Genomic DNA, 12,194 nt, shown 5'->3' with positions numbered 1-12,194 from the left:
ACACAACAAAACTGCTGCCAATAACTTTAGAACAGAAACTACTATAATAGGAGTAGGATGAGAAGCTGAAGAAACATAAGGATATTGCCAAAAAGTGTATTAAGGACTCTTGCAAACAATATATTTACTGGATGTGATGCAGAGCTATACAAGAAGGAAAGGGTATATAGCAGGGGTATCCAAACTTGGGAACTTTAAGCATGGCTGGCTGGGGAATTCTGGGAGTTGAAGTCCACAAGTCTTAAAGTTCCCAAGTTTGGACACCCCTGCTATATAGGAAACCTTTCTTTCTTGAACTTCTGTAAGACATCTTAAGGTTTGGCTGTAATTTCAGTTAGTTTTCCCACCCTAGTTTCTACAGAGGCCCAAGCCAGTTCAAGAGATAACTGACCAATTTGAATAATGTGAAGATGGTTGTTGAAAAATCCTGGCCAAATCTGAGAATAGAAAGCCACATCCGTCAGCTAAGAGCTATGTTCCTCATCTCCAATAGTGGTTGGAATGAGCAATGAAACCCTCTCATGTTGCATAGGACCAGTTGCAGGGCCCAAGAGGCCACATTGATTTTTTTCGTTGCCTGCCAATTCCCCCAGGAATGTTGGCCAGCCGACAGTTTTACCCAAGCCATGCCAAAACTTTGCCCTACTAAGAAAGTTAAACATTTGGAAGCTTAAAATTCTGGCTTGTCCTCCTTGCTGAGCCCAAGGAATTCTGAGAGCAGTAATTGCTTCCTAAAGTTGAATTATCCTTTGGCAGCTGCTCTGGTAAAACTATCTAAGCCTTTTCTCCTTAGCTTTCAGGAAGAAAATGCTTAGATTATGACTAAATCCAACCTCTTTGGACAGTTGTATACATTTATTGCACTGTTTATCCTGTAAAAAAAAGCAAACGTTATTTTCTACAAGTGGTTTTGTATTTCCTGTTTCATGAATAAGATGAATAGGCTTTGCTGTATGTTCCAAAAAGTCTGTGCTTCTTTTTTTCTTAAAAAAAAAAACAGTTGGAAGCAATGCATTTTTTTTCATAAGCTTTGTTTTCCCGCAGTGCCCAATGATCCACTTGTGCCGACTGCTGTGTTAGGTGAGGACCTAGTCCTTTGTCTTCTTTTCCTTCATGACTTACAGCCCTTGTAAATAAATACGTTTAATGTACATCCAAGCAGCTAGTTACAGATTTAAAAAATTAGGCCTGGTGCTTAGCGATATATTTAATATTAGGTATATACAGAGCCGTGGTGGCACAGTGGTTAGAATGCAGTACTGCAGGCTATTTCTGCCAGCTGTCTGCAGTTTGGCAATTAGATTCTGACCGACTCAAGGTTGACTCAGACTTCCATCCTTCCGTAATCAGTAAAATGAGGACCCAGATTGTTGGGGGCAATATACTGACTCTGTAAATCACTTAGAGAGGGCTGTAAAGTACTGTGAAGCAGTATATAAGTCTAAGTGCTATTGCTATATTCAACTACAGGTAGTCCTTGATTTAGACCACAATTAGGATCAGAATCTCCCTTGTTAAGCAAGATGGTTGTTAAGTGAGTCACACCTGATTTACGGCATTTTTGCTATGGTTTTAAGTGAATCACTGCAGTTGATGGGTGAAGCTCGTGGTCCAGCTTTTACGGTCATAAAAGATGATCACATGGCCTCAGGATACTGCAACCATTACAAATACATGCCAGTTGCCAAGTACCCCCAACTTGGATCACATGACCTTGGGGATGTGGTAATGGGTCATAAGTGTGATGACCACTTGTCACTTTTTCCAATGCCGTAGTAACTTCAAATGTCACTAAATAGTTGATTGTAAGTCAAAAGCTACCTGTATAGCAGGGATGAAATCCAGCAGCTTCGGACAGGTTCTGGAGAACCGGTAGCGGAAATTTTGAGTAGTTCGGCAAATACCAGCTCTGGCTGGCTCCAGAGTGGGATGGGAATGGAGATTTTGCAGTATCCTTCCCCTGCCACGCCCACCAAGCCACTCCCACAGAACTGGTAGTAAAAAAATTGAATTTCACCACTGCTGTATAGGTTTCATTTTCCAACAATAAACTAGTGTAAGCAAGAATTTTCAGGAGCTGAAAGATAGGTGCGCAATATGCAGTTCCACCAGATGTGGTACTAAAAGAACTCTGAGAACTCTAGCCAGAAACATTGGATCTTGGGACTTGTAGTTCAGCAATATCTACAGCATCCGTTAAATACCCATTTTCTAAAATACTGACTGAAAAGCTTTTCACATCCTGACACACATTGTTAGCGTTGTAATTTTACAGCTTAGCCAGTGGCAGCATTCATGAATATTTATTTATGCTTGCATACCTATAGATCTGGTTCTGTCTTAAGATAAGGATTAGTAAACTATAGCCGGGGTGCAAACATTCCTTAGCTCATTTATGTGGTTTTTGGAACCAATCAATCAAACTACTATTTCTGAAAAATGATGGCCTTTCTTTTAGTATTTGGGAGGGGAACAAAACCCCTCATAAAACTGTGGTGGAAATCTTACAATTAATTTAACGTAGTTCTAAAGCCTCCTCTGAAATTCTGTGGGTAAAAATAAAAATTTCAGATCTGCCCATATTTGTGATTGTCTCCCTCACCACTTTGTATTCCACTGCAAACCTCGGCCTGCCAGCTTAGAGCAACTGAGGTTCTCCCCACAGTAAAAGAATATTATGTAGTCCATCTGGTATGGTTGCTTGATGACATAACTTCCCTTCTGCAGAACATACTCCATTCTTTTTTTAAAAATGATAGCATGGAGCTAATTAGTGATTGTGGTGTGAAGTTATTTTAGACCGTCACTGCTCTGTAGGTACATGGCAGGAAAATTTATATTTTCAGGAGTTAAAATAATGTGAGATGTGGTGGCATTCTCCAAACAGTCTCAACTTGTGGCTCATTGTAGATCGTAAGCAGCATGGGAGTCAAGATTGAACCCTATGATTAGTATACCAATCTATCATTCATATCTAGCCAAATAAAATGATTATGTGGTATATCAACCCCATCTGAAGCAAGCAATCCAGAAGGATACCACTGGTATCAAAGACATTTTCCAGGAGCAGAACAAACATTCGTCCCAAGGCATTCTGGGCAGTTCAAGGATCTGTATATTTTTAGAAAGCTAATGAATATTGTGATGATACATACCTTCAACCTAAGTGCAATAGGAAGGACTATGCCCTTTAAATAAAATGAATATAAATAATAAGAATCATGAATCATTTAGTGTCTTAATACTTTTCTAAGAACAGATCAAGCTGAAAGGTATACTAAATGATATAGCCACCATGGAGACTCTGTATAAGAATATCTTAGATGGTTTTAACAACTTCATTCCTTCCTCTTGTTTCCTTCTAAAACCTGTAAAAACATCCTTCTAAAAACCTAACACTGAATAAGTCCATCAGTTTGAAATCTATACTAAGTTTTCTTTTCTACTTGTAAGAGCCATCCAAAGCTTCATGTCAGATCTCCACGATTTAGCGTTAGCTATTTAATAATTAATGACTTACAATTTGCAACCATTAGCAATCAATAAAAATGAAACTAGATGATTCAGTGTTGTTTCCTTAATACTTTTTATTGAAAGAGTCTTACTCTAGTTGTAAGGGACTAAACAACTATCTTTGATGTGACATTAGTAATAGTAGTAGTAAGTAAGGCACTAAATTATATTTGATATTTGACGTGACATTATCAGAACCTCCAACTAGGCAGAAATGATTGTTTTGACATGCAAAGGTTAATCTATTAGAACCTCAAAGAGCAAACCTAGGGCAAAACTGACAGATTGATAGATTCAGAATACATTCCCATCACTGTATTAGTTTTTGTTAACTTTTTCACCTTTATATCAAGCAAGATGCCTTAGCTAGAGAGTGTGGGTGTTTGTGCTTGACTTATACATTAGTTAATATATGTGGTTGCTAATAGTATATTAGCCTTGTTGTTTTTCATTAATTAAACATTTTGCATGTGAAATATAATTTGAAGTATTTCTATTAACATGCTGATTAAAAATAGTATAGAGGATTTCAAAAATGGCAAAAAACCTACCTCAGTATCTCCATTATAATTCTTCTAGAACTTGTAAGCTTGCTTTAGCGATTTTGTAACATGTAGCTAGCTGGTTTTAAATGGGTCTCATCTATTTTATTTGCTTTAACATGCTTCAATGTGTTCCAGTCCCTATAAGTGGTAAGTATTGGAGAAAATACAGGGTAAAGTTGACCATGTAATTATTTTTGTTAAGTTATATGTGACAAAAATATATGAAATATTGTATTTATTGAGACCTTGACTTCTTATTTGTAGCGCAAATTTAATTTAATAAGGCATGTATAGAATTTAATTTAATAAGGCATGTATAGAAGAAACCTTCAATTGAATGCATTGGGGTTAAGGTTTGTGGAAGACATTCATGGGATGCAGTAGGATCTACAAGCCCTATTGATTGTGTTAAGAAAACAATGTTGATGATTCTCTCCAAGCCATTCTGAGGGCATTATAATCAATGTATAAATTAAGGTGTGCACCTGCAAGTCTTACATGCTCCATTACTTATAACAATAAAAGCTGCTTATTGTGATGTTTCAACAATCTGTATCAGACAGGTTAGTCCATTAATTTCCAAAGATATTTGAATTACTGTAATGCTGCAGTCATGAACCAAACAAAAATTGGCAACTTTTCTGAAAGTTGTTTTTCTCTACAATTTAATTAACTGGTATGAAGATAACAGAATATTTAAGTTTAAGTCAGCCGGTAAGAAATTGGGAGGCACGGTGGTAGTTAAAAACCTCTCTAAACCCAAAGAACAGTGGTATGCAATTATACAATCAGTTAGTATCATGGGACTTAGAAGTTGAACTGCAATTATAAACACTTTCAGGTTTCTCGGTGTATGAATCAAAATCAGGCTTTTATTCAACACATACCAATGTCTATTCTAACTCAGACTGAAAATTCAGTTCAATCAATTTGAAGTCTCTGAGTGTACATTTTGAGCGTAACTTCTTTTTAAAAAGTATATAAAGAGGATGCATATTTTTATTTTTATTTGCATATAGCAACTCCAATTATGAACCATCTGAATAGCTTAGAGTCCTGCCATGCATTAACATAATTAAAAGATCTAAGAGCATAGAACTGAAAAACAAAAACATTCACAAACATTTAACACAACAGTAGCAAAATCCTTTGCTAAGTAGGCATTAGAACCCACAGTCATTCATAGGGAAGGTCTCCCTCAATTCACGTTTCCCCAAAGGGCTTCTAAAGTAACCTTGCTTTGTATACTTTCATAAATATCAGTCACCGTTGAGCCATGCCAAATCTCTAAGGGGATGTTGTTCCAGAGCTGGGGGGGGGGGGGTGTCAATGATGAAGGCCAAAGAGAGAGATGCCTTTCTTTAAGAGGGGGAACATGGAGGAAGCTCCCTCTTTTCTATTAACGTGGGGTAGCTGCTTGTTGATTATGCTTTCTTTTGTAAGAGCCAAAATAGCACCCAGTTCTTTGCAGAGTGCTCAAACGAGCTCATGAGAAGATGGGCTGTAGCAGGAATATTTCAGTTTCATTGTTGCTGAACATTCTTCCATTCTTTGGGCTCTTATAACCACAGATGAAAACCACAGTGCAATAGCGGAGTCAAGTCGTCTATTAGATGTGCCTCGTTATCTCTGCGAAGGAACAGAATCCCCCTACCAAACTGGCCAACTGCATCCTGCTATCAGAGTAGCGGATTTGCTGCAGCATATTAATCTCATGAAAACATCTGACAGCTATGGTTTCAAAGAAGAGTATGAGGTAACAATGTCATCAGTTGCTTTTTTACCTGACCTAGAACAGAGAGTTCCTTTGAGAGTAAAGCTTCTTGATTGCAAAGAGAGAGAGAGAGAGAGAGAGAGAGAGAGAGAGAGAGAGAGAGAGAGAGAGAGAGAGAGAGAGAGAGAGAGAGAGAGAGAGAGAGAGAGAGAGAGAGAGAGAGAGAGAGAGAGAGAGAGTGTTCTTAATTACAAGAGCATGAAAATGAATATTTCATGTGGTTACATTTTTTTAAAAGACCATTTTCTGTGTGCCATGAATCAGTGGAAAATTCAAAAGCATTACATGTGAACCAGAGAGCTGCAAAGAATGAAAAGTGTCGAAAACACACCTTCCTCATACAGATATTATTCCCTTTTTAAGAACAGATTTTTCCCTCAACATTCCTATGCAGGATATTATATAAACCAAAACTTGCATGCAAAAGTCATTTGTTGAAAAGTTTCCCTCGAAGGCTCTATATGCAGCATCAATATTTATACATTGAAAAAAAAACCTAATCTTCTTTGTCTATTTGATTGATTGATATTGGTAGCTTTTTATAGCTACCCTGATTAAAAGACTGTGTAACTTGCATGGTGTTAAAAGAGAAAACACAGCAGATAAAGAGTTAATAAATCAACCTTCTTCCCAATTTCTACTCCCAAGAATTGGGGAAGGAAACCTGTATTTTAAGATATTCTAAATCCATGAACTCTGGGGGGTAAGGTATTCAAAAGTTTGGGGTGGGGGGAACCACAGAGAAGGACAGTTGTTTGTCTATGCCTCGTCCCCAACTCTGACTTCAGAAAGAGGGTGGACTGAGAGGTTCTCATCAGGTGATGAGTTACAGTTCTGGCAAGACCATTTAGCCATGTACTGTATATGTGTCACATGCAGAGATACCTTGGACAAGTTGGAATGAGAAGTGTATGGCCTATCTAGACCAAACATAGATCCCTGAATCCTGATTCAGAAACTCTGGTTTTAATCTTAGTTGATCAGCTAGTTTTATATAAAGGAAATATGTACTGTATATAAATTTTAGCATTTGATTTTAGTTTTTGCTATGTGAGTTACTAATTCACTTTATCCACATAAAACAGAAGCAGGTATGACTTTTAAAAACATGTTTTATTTGTTTGTTTGCTTATTCATTGTGTTACAGAGAAAGGCAATATACTGGATAAATACTACAATATATATTTCCTGATGGATCCATTAATTACATGGGAGATTATTATTATTTTTAAAAAAACATCCTTGTTACCAGTAACCCCAATTCACTGTTACATGATTCCAAGCTCTTATTGTATGCAATATTCTTGCTATGCAATTGAAATTGTTTTATGTTTTTATAACCTATTTTCAGTTGTTGGCTTCAAGAAACGCTACATTTGCTTTTTATCATTGTGCTGGAAATACAGGTAGTCCTCAACTTATGAATAGTTGCTTAGCAACCATTCAAAGTTATGACATCCCTCCCCCTCAACAAAAGAGAATTACAATACAGTTCCAAAGTTCTGACAATCAGCATCACCCCTTGTAGTCACGTGACCATATTTTGGGCACTCAGCAACTGGTCCACATTTAAAGGCTTTTGCGGCATCCAGTGGTCACATGGTCCCAATTTACAATGTTTTTGCTAAAAACTGGCATTTGCTTCCAGTTTTTGGGAGGAAAAAACATCCCACCACTTAATGACCATGGTAATTTGCTTAATGACCATCAGTAAAAAGATAAAACCATGTTGGTTACATGGTGACCCACTTTATGGGTCTATCACATCTTATGACCATAATTGGTAGGCATAAGAGAGTTGTAAGTTGAGAACTACCTGTAATTATTTAATTAAGTAGTATTTTTTTTGCATGACTGTAGTTTAATCATTTTATTTACATCAGCAGTATTACTCAACCTCAACAATGTTAAGATTTGTTAACTTCAACTCTCAGAATTCTCCATCCAGCATTTTAAAATTGCTGAATTTGAGAAACAGGGGTATTAGGATTCTTTTTTTCCCCCACCACAAACCTTCTTGTGTTTTCTAGAACATTTCAAAGTGACAGCAGTGAGTTTGTTTCTGCCTGGCAGAATATTTCCATGTATTTATACTAGAAAAAGCTATATATGCTGATATCTAACTCCAGTAAAATAATCAAACTCAAAGAAACCAAGAAACCAATTGATGCTCTAGCAATGTTAATGTAAAATGTGTCAGGATGAATAAAATGTTAACATAAATATAAATTATCTCTTTATTTTGAAAGAGTTTCTTTGAAGGACAATCAGCTTCTTGGGATGTGGCCAAAAAGGATCAAAACAGAACGAAGAATAGATATGGGAACATTATAGCATGTGAGTTAAAAACAGATAATCATGAAGACGAGTGTGTTACAATTGCTGATTGACAAAACCTAGCCTATTATTATGTCTACCCATCCTACACAGTAGTAAGTGATGTGTTTCTTGGTGGTTAAAAATTGGAATATTTCTCCCTAGCCTTAATTCATTGCTTTAACTACTCCATAGCATTGTCTCTGCCAATGCTGAAGAGATTCATAGAGATTTTTTTTTGTATTTCCCAGAATCATAGCATAGAAAGGACCTTGCAGAATATTTATTCCGACCAATGTAGACGGATGGCCATTCAGCCTCTCTTTTAAGCTCTTCAATCAAGGAGAGTCCATAACTTCCCTAAATAGTCTGTCCCATTATTGAATGGGCTTTACTATTAGGAAGTTGCTCCTGATGTACAACCAAAATCTCCTTTCTTGTAAACCCATCGTTCCACACACTGCCTTCTGAATCAAGTGTGAATAATTTGGCATCTGACAAATATTGAAGAAAGCTGTCATGCCTTACCAGAATTAAATATGGCCAGCACCATCAATAGTTCTTCATGAGTTTTTTCTTTTGGGTTCTTTGTTTTGGTTACTTGTTTCTGGACATGCTCCATATTCTCAGTATCCTTGCTAAAATGCACCAGTAAACACAATGTAATTGTTGTCTAATCAACTGAGAACAATGAGGAACAATGATTTCTCTTGATTCTGATGCTATATTTCTGTTGATGCAGTTTAGGATTGCATTTGCTATTTTGAGAGCTCCATCATATATTTGCCTCATGTTCAGCTTGTGTGAACCTCCAGTATGGTTCATCTTCCTATCCCGTACACAAATGAAGAACTTTTCATTTGTCCTTGTAGAAACCATCTTGCTGGTTTACTTTTTCACAAATTTGATTGTCATATTTTTTTAACCCTAATCCAAGTAAGTTATAAATATATTTAGCAACACAGAGCCTAGAAAACAGCTGCCTGGTATCCCACTTGATACCTCTAGCTGGAGTGGAGCCATACAGTATTGTTTCAAAAGTAGCTACAATTGGGGCCATAGTTCCCTTAGAAAAGAAACTCCATTGGTTTGGGGTCATCATTGAGAAAGACCTCTTGCAGACTTTCTGCTCTTAGTGATTTAAAACCAAGGCAGGTTCTAAAGTGTGTATATCTGTTCACTCATCTCATTCAATTGTTCCACAGAGTAGATACAATTTGGGGGAGGGGGGCTTTAGCCTTCCGTGCAATTTTAGATACCCTTTGAGGTTTCCCCAGTATTTTTGAGCAAACTGGGAAGGGGTCGCCAGCATTGCAGGTCAAATGGGGGGGTCTATTTTTTTCCTCAAATAAGGGAACCTTTAGCCTTTACATTTCGCACTCATTTGTTTCTGCTGTATATCATTCCAAAGACGAAACCCATTTTTTGCAGATGATCACTCCAGGGTGATATTACAACCTGTGGAAGATGATCCTTCTTCAGACTACATTAATGCTAATTATATTGATGTAAGTAGATTGTATATCTTATTTTTTTTTCCTTTCCATCTTCTCTCTGTGAAACATTTTTGCATGCAATTCCAATGAACTGAATGAGAGCCTTCTTAATATTATGAACAAAATGTACACTTTTCCTTGTCCTCCGTCCTAGTACTCACTGACATTGTTGTGCTTTCTTTCACATCTGACTTTGATTTGGGCTGTAGATTTGGCTGTACAGGGATGTAAGTACCACTATATGTGAATAACAGCATCCTGTTATGACTATTTAATATAGTGAACATTCTCAGTTGCTTTACTGTTCTAATTTTTATTACTAGATATATGTGCATGCCTCATTAATGAATTTCATTTATATATCTAGTCTTTTTAATGTTCCTTTGTGCTCTTTTTCTTTTTCTTTTACCTACATTTTAAAAATATCCTTAGTCTTTTACAGTGATCATGAAAATCATTAGCTAAGTCAATAAAACCTAATCCTTACAAGACTCATTTTTGCTTCTTTTATTACTCTTTTTTTGCATTGTTTAGTAATTTTTATTTTGTATTCCATTATTTTTGTGTGAGAAGCTGGATAATAGAATATAGTGTGTTGCTCTTGAAAAGAAAACTACTGATGGCCTGGAAGGGATAAAGGGAGGGCTAGAGTTGTCTCCTGTTCTCAAAAGGAATTCATTTGAGCAGTGTTGCTCCTCCTACTAATCCTTGACCCTCATATTTCTAACACAAGACAAGAATCCTCCACTTGCAATAAAAATGAAATAATAATAATAATGAGTTAAAAATGGTACTGAAGCTTACAGTTTTGGACAAATACAAATGAACATATGTGACCATGAAAGCTATAATGGAATAATATTTTCCTAAACTGTAGTCAAGGCTTATATTTTTTTGATAATCTAATTCAGTGCAGAATTTCAAAATATCTAATGTGTGTCATCAGGACTGGTGTACTTAGAAAATAGTTTTCTAGACGGGTGCCATTACATGAATAGAGCAGTGATCACTCAGGGGATACACCCACCAATAATTTTAATAAAAGGGATTTCATAGCTACGTTCCTGATAATTTGAATGAATGCATGTGCAAGATTATGAGTTAGAGAACAATATTGCTCTGTGTTTATAAGGCCTCGATTTTATTTCAGGATTCTGCTGAAAGCTGTCATCTAACTCCTTGAGGGTTTCATTTCTCTGCAAGAAAATGTTTTCTCTCCCTGTTGTGTAGTGCATTCTCAGGTTGATCTAGAATTTTGTAGGATTTTTGCCCAAGAATCCTGACTTGCATTTTGTCTTAGATACTATAGTTGTGCAGCAATCTTGATTTTAATGGGTGCCACTAGTCAGCTGGACCTTAAAGTTGGTATATATTAGTTCATGGTATGTCCAACAGATATGACATGCATCTGTACTCCAAATCACATTTTCTGTTTAAATACAGATCACTGCACAGGTACAACACACAACTCTCTGTTTTTTTCTGAAAATCTCAGGTTATTATGGGACTTGTTTTGGATGTTAAAAAACAAGGAAGCCACAGGCTGGTAGGAGCATTAGTGGCAAGTAATAAGCATTTCAATGCCATCGGCTCTCAAAACAAAGTTAATATTTGCAGTACTATACCAAATCCATAATTCCCAAAGATTTCTCTTTATTTTAAACATCTATCAAAAAAAGATGTATTTCCTGTCAAACTGAGTAAAAAGTGATGGAAAAACTGAAGAAGCAATGTTTTATATATATTGCTTTATAAATGCATTTGTCAATAAGGCATCTTTGGGGATTCTTTTTCATAATAACTGTGTTCCTTTGACCAACTGAATGCAATGTGTTTAATACATGAAAATTATACAATGCTGCTTCTAATCCTACATTTAAGCCATAGAATCACTGAGGATAGCATGTTTACATGTGCCAATACCATAGTTATTTGTTACGCTAACAAGACTAATTCCTTGCCTTCCCAAAATTCTATCATATAATTAGCAAAAACAGTGAAATAATATTCATACGATCCAGTAATATTTTTTCTTGTTTCACATTCTAATAATTAACCAATCATGATTGATTCTTGTTTACTTGATTTTAGCTAAGAGATCAACAAATCCTTTTTTTAAAATATATGTATATGGAATCCTTCCCTGCATTTCATAATTGTACTGTAGAGAAAGTTCAGTAATGGCACATACAGTATATGTGTGTCCATCTTTAAATTATGTGTACACACAATTTCTTAAATTCTAAACTTTGCTTTATGTAATTGCACAAAATTGCAGCATTGCATGTAGATTTGCAATCTGTACACGCATATACATTGTCCAGCTCTAATGTTCAGCCATTCTGCTTACTCATTATGGCTCCATTTTTTTTCTGGTGCATTCATAGTGAAAGCTTTTGCTAATGGCTTGGTTGTTTTGTGCTTAATATTTAAAATAACGAACAAAACTTTGTCAATCTGTATTTTTAAGTGAAGGCAAATCTCATAGGTGCTTAGAACAATTTTACAGTTTTACTGAATTAGAACCAAAAACAAATTTGAAATTCAATA

General features: G+C 36.1%; 1 protein-coding gene across 8 annotated transcripts in view; it reads left to right on the top strand.

Annotated features, from left to right (window-relative positions):
* PTPRK (protein tyrosine phosphatase receptor type K) overlaps nucleotides 1–12,194 on the top strand; it is a 415,019-nt gene that overhangs the window by 376,973 nt on the left and 25,852 nt on the right. For 4 of the 8 annotated variants that reach the window (XM_081941530.1, XM_081941529.1, XM_081941536.1 and 1 more), the window contains exons 16-19: nucleotides 1,045–1,080; nucleotides 5,630–5,814; nucleotides 8,082–8,169; nucleotides 9,580–9,656. In XM_081941530.1, coding sequence (XP_081797656.1) covers nucleotides 1,045–1,080; nucleotides 5,630–5,814; nucleotides 8,082–8,169; nucleotides 9,580–9,656 — 386 coding nt within the window. Of the gene's footprint in view, nucleotides 1–1,044; nucleotides 1,081–4,193; nucleotides 5,327–5,629; nucleotides 5,815–8,081; nucleotides 8,170–9,579; nucleotides 9,657–12,194 lie in introns of those variants that run through there. The other 4 variants (XM_081941532.1, XM_081941534.1, XM_081941533.1 and 1 more) reach the window with 2 other exon arrangements.

The sequence above is a fragment of the Natrix helvetica genome (assembly GCF_964273705.1).
Source record: "Natrix helvetica genome assembly, chromosome: 2".
Classification (NCBI taxonomy): Eukaryota; Metazoa; Chordata; class Lepidosauria; order Squamata; family Natricidae; genus Natrix; species Natrix helvetica.
This window is presented reverse-complemented; position numbering and strand designations above follow the sequence as displayed.